Raw genomic sequence first — 10,232 nt, forward strand, 5'->3', positions numbered from 1 at the left:
AAAGGAAAAGAAAAAATAAATCAACAAAGAAAGAAGGAAAAAGAAAGAAGGAAAGAAAAGGAAAAGAAAGGAAGGAAGTAAGGAAGGAAAAAGAAAAAAGGAGGAAAGAAAGATAGAAAGAAAGAAGAGACAAGAAAAAAGAATGAAAAGGAAAGAAAGAAGGAAAGAAAAAGGTAAGAAAGAAAAGGGAAAGAAAGAAATATACAAAAAAGAAAGAAGGAAATAAAGAAGGATGGAAGGAAAGAAAATAGAAAGGAAAGAAAAATAAGGAAGGAAGGAAAAGAAAAGGAAAGACAAGGATGAAAATAAAGAAGAAAGGAAAAGAAACAGAGATGTGAATGTGTGATCAGGAGTTTGATTGATATGAATTGTGAAAACATTGTTAAATGATTCATTCTTATTTCAGGGTGTTCATGAAGGATTAAAGGGTCCTGTGGGAAGCTGCAGGTGTCTCACCGTGTCTCCTGAAGATTCTGGTCAGCGTCTCGTACACGTACTGCTGCAGTTTAGCGCTGGTGAGATGAAAGGAGCCCTGCGGCGCAACACAATGACACGCTGAACAAACAGAGGAGCATTGATGGCCTTCACACAGCACAGGATTATAGAAACCAGATGACTGGTAAATGACATCACGACGCCACCTGCTGGTGTTCACACACTCGTGCAGCATCATCACCGTACAGTGTTACCCATGATTCACACAACTCAAGACACATAAAGTCTGCATGTTTTGACTCTGTACCTTGTGTGCGTCACTGTCATACGTGAAGTCCATGACGGGTGAGATGTTCTGAGAGAACAGCTGGTTGACCATGGTGCGGTAGGCTTTGCCATTGATGTTGGCCATGGTGTGCTGTAAGACCTCGTGAAGTTCAGACTCTTCCATCTGTGGCGGAGGCAGCAGATCGCTCTTCAGGAGCTCCACGGCCGTCGGCCGCAGCGCTGGATCGTGATTCAACAGCCAGCTGATCACCCTCCTCTGCAGAGAATTATGGGCAACATTATCATCCGTGTGACATTGACGTTGACATTACAAATGTCTAGAATAACCTTCACCTGCGTTCCGCTCTCGTACTGAGAGAAGTCTTCTGGAAAATTGATCGACTCCTGTGAGGGGAAACAAGAACGTGATCAAACGTGACGCGTGGATGAAATAATCTCTTGATGACGTGCTTGACGACGACTCCGACCTTCCTCAGTTGACTGAGCACACAGATGCGTTCGGACGCCGTGCTCATGGGTCTGTAGGACATCTCGAACAGGATGATTCCCAGACTGAACAAGTCCACTTTCTGCGGACACACAAACATCAGTCGTCACTTACACGACATGTGCTCACGACAAAACACACAAACTCTTCGCACCTGATTGTAATTTGCTTTAGTGCTTCCTTCCACTTCTGGACCCACATAAAGAGCCGTTCCCACCATCCCGGTCATGTTATCTGCACAATAAACATCAAAACTATTGTCAATGTTGTGTAACGTTGTGTGGTCACTGTATAAAAACATTTGGAAATGACAAAATAGACTCAGTACTGAAAATGCGAAGATTCAAGATTTCAAGACGTTTAAACAACTGAGCACGGCTTTTCCTAACCTAAAAATCCTTCAAATGTAAGTTCTGTATAATGCCCGCCCTACGTTCCATGCGACACTGCACGTGGTAGACCGATCACATATGAAGGTAGTTCAGTAGCAAAACTTGAGAGCGTGTAGATTTTAATTTGTGAAGTATTTGTTTTCCGGTACACTAAGATGTGCACTCACAGCCCCAGTGTGAAAACATGTCAAATTAAAAACTGCACTCGTGGACAAAACTCACAAATCTTCTGAATTTGAAGATGCAGAAAAAGAGTCACAAGTGTGTTTGCAATTCAAATCTGAATCTAGGAAAACGTGTAAATATATGGGAAGCATTTGTATCTGCCAATGTATTATGTAAATGTCAGTTTACACGTTTGTGATTTTGCTGCAACTTCAAATTCAGAAGATTTACAAATGAAAACAAAAAACTAGATTAAACATTAGACTTGTTAATAAATATATATCTACTATAATTATTTAATCAAAATATATGTCCGTGTCACATAGATGTAGTTTTTAAATGCATTGTTTTATACAGAATTGTTTAAAGTATATAAAGTATGTGATGCATCACAAGTAACCATAATCAAATGAGTTAAAATGAACACGTCTTTAGTAATTCATTATTACGGACACCGTGTTCAGTCTGGTTCAGTCTGTGCTGAAGTAGTTCTTGTTCTTACCTGTTGGATCTGGTTTGGGAATAAATATTGAATTGGTTTCCTCTGCTTCCAGTTTACCAGCTGCCTGGAACACACACAAAAACACACGATGATCAAACATATCAGACCAGAATAGATCATGGGTCTTCAACCGGGGGCATTTTTGAAGAAACCTGCCCACATCTAAGAGGTGATAAAAAAAGAACAAATGAAGATGGAAGAATACGCTTCTTTTGTGTAGAAGCGGAGACTCTGTTCTTTCATTTCATATATTGTTTGTCCATATATTCATTACAGAAAATGGACTACCTGCACAGCAACTGTTGTAAGAAAATGTTGTAAGGGCTGGCGCTGGCAACTCTCTTTTAATAAGACGGGCAGGGAAGGGTTAAGCTGCACACGTGCAGTTTAGATGAACCATCAAGAGTAAGATCTGCCATTATTCCACTGACGTGTTTTTAAAAAACTAAACGCTCTTCACGCATGCATTACCACATAAGCTGGGTGGTCTGTCGCCAGGCCAAAGTCTCCGATCTTCATGTGATCCTGAGAGTCTAAGAAGATGTTGACCGGCTTCAGGTCTCTGTGTATCATTCCCTGAGATACAGACGAGAGACATCACACCATATGAACCCAACACAGCAGAAGTAACCAATCCATTCTCAGATCTTGACTGTATAAAAATCACCTGTTCGTGAATATAGGCCAAACCGTCCAGAATCTCCCTGAAGAGTCTCCAGAGACGACTGACGTCCTGATACAAACCCTCATCGATCGTGTCTCTTAAAGTGCTTTTTTCACAGTATTCCATCTGAAGGGAAACAAACACAATTCAGCTCACATACTGAACCGTCTTTAAATGCATTCAATCATCCTTTTTATATTTCACCTGTATATAGAGGTAATGCGCCGTCAGGAGAGCGTTCTCTCCCGAACTCTCTGACGTCGCCACTGCTTTACTGCTGATGTCCGCCTCCTGTACAGAAAACCAACAGGATTTAATCCAAGTCGTGCATCTCAAAAACATTTTTAAGAACAAATAAAGCGAATACCTGTGAGAAACCATCTCCACTGACATCAGCGGCATCAAAGATGATGTCACTCTCAGAATCGCTGTCGGGCGGGCTGCGTGTCAAAACAAACAGACGGCGGTAAACAAACATCTGTGATAAACACACACACACACACAAACAAACACAGCATCTGTGTGCGATCAGTCTCACAGGAAGGAAGGACAGAACACATCGGCCTCTTCGTCATCATCATCATCCTCTTCGTCATCGGTGGAGTCTGGAGCGCTGCATTTAGCACTAGATGATCTCTCCAGAGACGTGCTCCACTCCACCGAGCTGGTGAGGGCCGGCGGCGGGGCGTCATCCTCGACGTTGTCAACCAGGCCCAGCTCGTTCCATCTCGACGGAGCCGCGGGTCGGTGGGGTCGTTCTGGGGTGCTCTGCGAGGTGTCGCTGTTTGACGCGACGGTCACGGGCATCTCGTGTCGCTCTATCCAGGCGTTATAGTAACGGACGATGTTCTCGTGGTTGAGACGCGAGAGCAGGGTTACCTCTCCTTTGATTCGCCGGAACTGCCTGCTGGCCGGGTTAACCTGGATCCGTTTAACAGCGTAGTAACAACCGTCTAATTTATTCTGAACCTACACAAGACATGAGCGAAAGAAATGTTGATATATGATCATTAATGTTAAATCGGAGATTATATCGCTCACGGTAAAACCGACCTTGATAACGGCACCAAACGCCCCTTTCCCCAGCAGCTGAAGTTCAGAGAACTCGTTGTAATAACGCGAGAAGCGATTCTGCACATCCGTACTGAAGGGGGCGCTCAGGAGGTGACTGTGAGGAACAACCGTGGAGGCAAAATCAACACCTGTGTCTGAACAAAAGAGAAAAAGGGAGATTAAGGATTTCTGTGTGATGGGTCACGTTGAGATTGCTTTCTTTTTGAGATTGACAAGAGAACAAGAAATTTGTATTTGTTGGTGAATTATCCCTTGTTTGTGTGCGTTACCCTCTGGGCTGGACTCAGGACACGGCAGGGCGCTCTTGGGTGACGGCGGATGAAGAAAGGAGTGATCCAGTAGCTGGTGAGTCTGCCACTGGTCTGCATCATTCAGACACACACACCTGCAGAAACACAAACACACGCATCAAGAAAAGAAAATAGGAATGGTGCACTCGCACAACACAGACGTGTTGGATCTTAGCTAATGATGACAAATGTAATAACCCTTTTAATACCTGGTGTGACTGAATTGACGAAGTCAAAGATTTGCTTCCACTTCACATTGTTTCCTAACCAGCGTATGACACATCACTGACCTAGTGCTGCACGATTCCAAACAGGGCTGTCATGATTATTAAATAATTGTTTGACCTCGTTTCAGATTATCGCACTGCTCTACAGAAGACACTAGGGGGAGCTGTAGTAACGGCATATTGCATATTTTTGTGTGTATATTGTCATTAAATGTACCACCACAACACAATCACTTAAAAAAACTAAAACATATACCATAAAATAATATTGTCTAAGATAATCTCAGTGTGAAAACCAGTCTAGCAACATTTCATTAACATAGAAGTTATTATAGTCTTGCAAAGTGAGAAAAAAACAGACTGGAAGCTTTTCTATGACTGTTATCATTTTGATGAAAGCTTCAATTCACTCCTGATCAATTTACTCAATTAACAAGTATTTGAAGGTTGGATTATTGACACGTGAAAACTTAAATATGTGATGACCAAATGTTTTCCGATGTATTTCTAAGACAAATTATCTTATGTATATTGTCTTATATTCAGAACAATATGGTCCTTTCAAAGCTGAATAAAAGATGTATGAGAATTAAATGTCAAAACTCTTACCATCATAACCGTCAAAGCCCTAAAACAGACGATTAATGGTCATAACCGCAATGTTTATTAGACAATTCATTTTCGGCCTAATTTCATAATCGTGAAATTTAGAGTCACGATTCTTTTGTCTGAAACACAGATTACGATTCACCTACGATTCCCACAGCTAAGAATAATTTTCATTTACTTACTAGAGGTTCTGACAGGATGTTAAAGTCCCTGTGAAACGATTATCTTATCTTTTTAAGGTCTTTGGTTGAACATTATTCATGGTTGTATATCATGGTTAAAGTCACTGTGAACTAGCAGTTGCGATGGTTTTTACTTCCGTATTCTAACACATTTCTAGATGAAAAGGAATAATTAGTGGGCGTGACTTGCGTTTTTTTCCCTGCGAATTGAGATGGATAGTCATTTCAGGGTTTGTGTGCATTTTCAGATGTTAATTGAACATTATGAGGGTACATGAATTTTGAAGCAAATTACCCGCATTGATAAGCTATTTATTATAAACGCTGCAATATTTCATGAAAAAATAAGAATTGTCTTGTGTAATTTCACTGGGAAAAACTTTAACATATTCTTACTATGGTGAGAAAATGGTACATTTGTGGTTACTCTGGTACCATAGGTGAACTAATACTTCATGTTCAACTTCCTAAACAGTATTTATGCCTTAAAGTAACTATTGATATTGCTGCAAAAACACACATTCATTGGATAACACAGTAGGATTAGAGGTCTTCCGAAAGAAAGATTTATCCATTTGCCTTGATTTATATGTAATGAACAGAGGTGACATTTCTTAATGTGATCTTGTGGGTGTTTAAATCGAGATTGCGATCTTTTAACGTTTAATCGTGCAGCTCTACACTGACCTGTTGAGAAAGTCTTGCAGATCTGCCGGTAAAGTTGTCGGGACGGTCACGGGATATTCCTTCACCTCTCGCCCCTGAGCCAGAGCCAGCAGCAACAGCCCTAAGCTCCACACATCACCTTTCTTCCCCGGGCGCGTAGGCAGCGTGTCCTCGCAGAAGCGTACGTGACCCTGCTCGAAGACGTCTTCCTTACAGACGTCCGACAGACGCTTGGCCAGACTGTAGTCCGTCAGCCTCACGTCTCCATGAGCGTCCAGAAGCACGCAGGAGGCGTTCAGCTGTTTGTGCACCACTGAGTTGCTGTGCAGGTAGTCCAGAGCGCTGACCAGCTGGATGGCGTGATGACGCAGTTGATCGACGGGCATCGGAACGTTACTGGAAACGTTCTGGGCCAGGCTGGATCCGGGAACGTGTTCTGTCAGGAGATCGACCATGAAACAGTCGTCCCGCTCGATGCAGCTGAGCCCTTGATAGTGCACCAGATTGGGGTGATGTAACCTTAATAGGGAGTTGAGTTCACTCTCCGCACCGTGAATCTGGATGAGAAAACAATGGGCGGGGCTTAGACATCTGTAATTCACTGTGTTTTTATAATTTAACGTCTGTTCAAGTGTTAAACTATCCTTGTCATGATGTCATGTTACTTTTGTCAATGGACCAATCACAGTCAAAAACTGTTTATTTGAATTTATTTGACAATGGTTTGATCACTAAAGTGAGATCTTTTACTAAAGATGTCTGGATGCCGGTCACCTGTTTTTTACACTTGTCTATCTTCTCTTTCTCCTGGCTGGTAAAGAATTTGCCGATGGTATTGTTCCAGCGAAGGATCCACTCGTACACCACGGCGAAATCTCCAGATGTGGAATTGAAAGCATAATACACGCTGCGGCCCAGTCGCTCGCTCTCACCTGACAAAAAACACATTTATTCAAAATAATATTATTTTTGTTAAACTGAAGCGTCACTGTCCTTTTTTACACATCCATCCAATCATAGTGGAGGAGAGGCGGGACAAAAACTACATTGACCAACCATCATACAAGTACAACACCACAACGGTGAAGTTAATATTAATGGTTGGTTACTGCAACCGTTAAGTAATATTTTTGCTTAAGTAATAAGATACTAGTTACATGCAAATGTATCTGGATATTCCAAATCACAGCAACCAAAACTTCTCCAGAAAGACACACAGCGCTCTCATGCGCCACCAGCTGGTGGTTTTCAGAAGAGCACCAGGTATTATTAATTCAATTACATACAAAGATTTTATTCTCTTTCTCTGAAACCTATTGAGAGTTTCCTTGGCTGTGTGTTTGGGGAACAATGTCCACCCTCGTTTCATCTTCACCATTCTGGTTGATGGCAGCAGATCTTTATCAAGAATGTCTCTGTACATTTATGCATTCATCCTTCCTTCAATTATATAAAGTTTGCCAGTGCCTTATGCTGAAAAACAGCCCCACACCATGATGTTCCCACCTCCAAACTTCCCTGATGGTATGGTGTTTTTGGGGTCATGTGCAGTGAAATTTGACCTCCAAACATGGTGTGTATTATGGCATCCAAAGAGTTCAGTTTTGGTCTCATCTGACCAGAGTATATTCTCCCAGTATTTCACAGGCTTGTCTTAATGTTGTGTAGCAAACTTTAAATGAGCTTTAACCTGTTTTTTGGAGTCTTGCGTGGTGAGCGTGCATACAGACCACTGCGGTTGAGTGCCTTACTTATTGTTTTCTGTGAAACAATCGTACCTGTTAATTCCAGGTCTTTCTAACCTTCTCCACAAGTGGTCCTTGGCTCTATTCTTTTTGACTCTTCTGTCAGAAATCTTGCGAGGAGTTTTTAAAATAAAAACTTATTTTACCCGCTGTACATGATCTTTGTGTTAATACAATGCTGCGCACAGTCTTACCGATGCATTTCCCTCTGTGAACCATCACTTCCCCAAAAGAGCTATTACTGAAGTGCAGAACATCTGTTTGCCGTGCATTCTCTTCGTTGAGTGTGTCACGTCTGGAGAGAGAGCAAACATCACGCATGAAGTCTATTACATGACATTATCACTCTACAAACAACTAATGTTTATTTATTAACATAAATAGTCGCGAACAACACTTATCCGACCTGTGTCTACTGGTGGACGTGGTCCGCCGTCGGTTTGCAAGCGTTTTCTTGACATAAGAAGGATCTGTAGGTGAGGCTGATGATTGCCTTTCTAAAACAGGCTGATTTGTGCTCTCCATACGCTCCTGAAACATTCCCATCTACATCTATAACATTCCGTTATAACGTTTTATTCTTGTAAAGAAGAAAGTGAGACGTCTCACCAGCTTGGCCATCTCCTTCTTCTTCTTCTCTTCTCGTTTCTCTTCCTCTCGCCTTTGGATTTCTGCGAGAATCTCATTTTGCTGCGCAAGATGTAAACGTTGGAATTGAAATCAGACTGAAGTTTGTAAGAATGTTGTGATGCTGAACGCTGATGTACCGTCTGTTCTTCTTGTCTCCGGCGCTGGTCCATCTTCTGTTGCTCCTCCATGGCCAAGCGCTCCTGTAAGCGGCGCTGGTTCTTCAGCATCTCCTCGTGGAATGAGCTCGAAGGAGGAACGTTGTGCTCCGTCAGAAAACACTGAACAAAATCTGCCAGCTCGTAGATCATCACCTGAGAGAGAGAGGAATCGTGAGAGAGATGACGAAACTCTTTGTCACGTGACTCGTGAACATCTGCAAACCTCTCCGCATCGCTCTTCGGCCAGTTTATTCAGCTCCAGCTGCAGGTTCTGCTGTTTGTCGTACGAGAGGCCTTTAGCGTTCTTCAGCTCCAACTCTGGTGGTCTGATGTCACACAACAAACAAAAACACACACCTTCTTTATCCATCTAATGTGGCTGTAGCGGAGAACCGTACATGTTTTTTTTTATCAGAGAATGAATGGCATTCAGTGCTGTCGCACAACAGCACAGTCTGATGATACTCACACATCAGGATATGTCGGTGGACATTTGACCTGCAGGTCCACAGAAACAAAACTCGTCTGTCCATAACCCAGAGCTTTAGGACGCAGGTGCAGGTTCATCTCCGGAGGTGTTCTGACCTGCAAACAAACACATGTCAGGTCAAGTGGTCGCATCACAGACAAGAGAACATTTTCGTTGAGGATTTGTCTATTTTCAGTCCTTGAAAAATGACACATTCATACACAATCGCGGCTGTATATGTGTGCGAGGCAATATTTACATGTCAAAGAAAAGATCAATAACTGATACACAGAAAACTTAAATCGAATACGTTAGATATAGAAAAAGACATCTGTAATTTAAAATAACTAATTTAATTACCTTTCCGTCGAAACAGTAAAGTAAGGGATTACTTAATTTTTCTGCAATTGAATTACATTCTGATGTAAGTAACCGAATTACCTTCCGTAATATGTATGTGTGGTATTGACAATTTTTTATTGTATAATTCTCACATTTGTATACTTTGGTCAGTTAATAATATTATTTATTTGAATGAATTTAAAGAGTCGTTTCATGTCTACTGAATCACTTCACTACTCAAGGTTGATGTAGGATATAGAAAGTCATTAGTAATGCGTAATTAAATACTTTTTTCATTTGTGCAGTGATGTAATTACACTATTGAATATGTAACTAGTAATTCATTACTTTTCAGAGTAACTTACCCAACACTGTTATTAACGTGATTTATGAATAATTAAGATACTATTGTACCAAACATAGCTTATAAGATCATGACAAACTTGTTTCTTCAGACAGTCAGAGATGCTAACAATAGTTAGCAATCTGTCATAAAGTAATTGCTAGACTTTGTTGAAGTAAGCTTCGGTATGCATTCAATTCTGCAGTGAACTTTAACATTTCCTGTGTAAGGTTCAAACACGTTTGCTAAAGTTGACTCAAGTAAATATAGAAAAGCGCAGTGTTGTCTGTGAATCGAATAGAAAGATATAAATATATGAACCTTCCAGGGGTTCTGTGATCTGATGTCTGTGAAGTCTTCTCCAAAGATCGATGAAAGCGCTTCGAACTCGCTCTCCTGCTCCACCGAATGATCATTCATTCTGCATTATGAGCCGCGTCACAAACTCAACCTCCGGACACACAAAACTCATCCGGAAACGCGAAAAACATCAATAAAAACGCTCATGTGGAGGTGTGTAATCATAACAGCTGTCGCGTGGCCTGCGTCGCGCGTATGACGTCT

General features: G+C 41.6%; 1 protein-coding gene across 1 annotated transcript in view; it reads right to left on the minus strand.

Moving 5' to 3' along the window:
* The window catches only part of eif2ak4 (eukaryotic translation initiation factor 2 alpha kinase 4), a 22,844-nt gene extending 12,612 nt beyond the window's left edge, over positions 1 to 10,232 (minus strand). The window contains exons 1-22 of the mRNA XM_079459378.1: positions 9,990 to 10,232; positions 8,984 to 9,099; positions 8,738 to 8,840; positions 8,494 to 8,667; positions 8,336 to 8,416; positions 8,133 to 8,257; positions 7,921 to 8,021; positions 6,756 to 6,913; positions 6,003 to 6,538; positions 4,277 to 4,392; positions 3,987 to 4,141; positions 3,472 to 3,902; positions 3,301 to 3,373; positions 3,138 to 3,224; positions 2,937 to 3,059; positions 2,741 to 2,845; positions 2,270 to 2,333; positions 1,365 to 1,444; positions 1,191 to 1,292; positions 1,057 to 1,107; positions 743 to 979; positions 457 to 532 (exon numbers count right to left, since the gene is read on the minus strand). Of these exons, the coding sequence (XP_079315504.1) occupies positions 457 to 532; positions 743 to 979; positions 1,057 to 1,107; positions 1,191 to 1,292; positions 1,365 to 1,444; positions 2,270 to 2,333; positions 2,741 to 2,845; positions 2,937 to 3,059; positions 3,138 to 3,224; positions 3,301 to 3,373; positions 3,472 to 3,902; positions 3,987 to 4,141; positions 4,277 to 4,392; positions 6,003 to 6,538; positions 6,756 to 6,913; positions 7,921 to 8,021; positions 8,133 to 8,257; positions 8,336 to 8,416; positions 8,494 to 8,667; positions 8,738 to 8,840; positions 8,984 to 9,099; positions 9,990 to 10,088 (3,193 nt within the window). The 5' untranslated portion in view covers positions 10,089 to 10,232. The remainder of the gene's footprint in view (positions 1 to 456; positions 533 to 742; positions 980 to 1,056; positions 1,108 to 1,190; positions 1,293 to 1,364; positions 1,445 to 2,269; positions 2,334 to 2,740; positions 2,846 to 2,936; positions 3,060 to 3,137; positions 3,225 to 3,300; positions 3,374 to 3,471; positions 3,903 to 3,986; positions 4,142 to 4,276; positions 4,393 to 6,002; positions 6,539 to 6,755; positions 6,914 to 7,920; positions 8,022 to 8,132; positions 8,258 to 8,335; positions 8,417 to 8,493; positions 8,668 to 8,737; positions 8,841 to 8,983; positions 9,100 to 9,989) is intronic.

Source organism: Barbatula barbatula (assembly GCF_947034865.1).
Source record: "Barbatula barbatula genome assembly, chromosome: 6".
Lineage (NCBI taxonomy): Eukaryota > Metazoa > Chordata > Actinopteri > Cypriniformes > Nemacheilidae > Barbatula > Barbatula barbatula.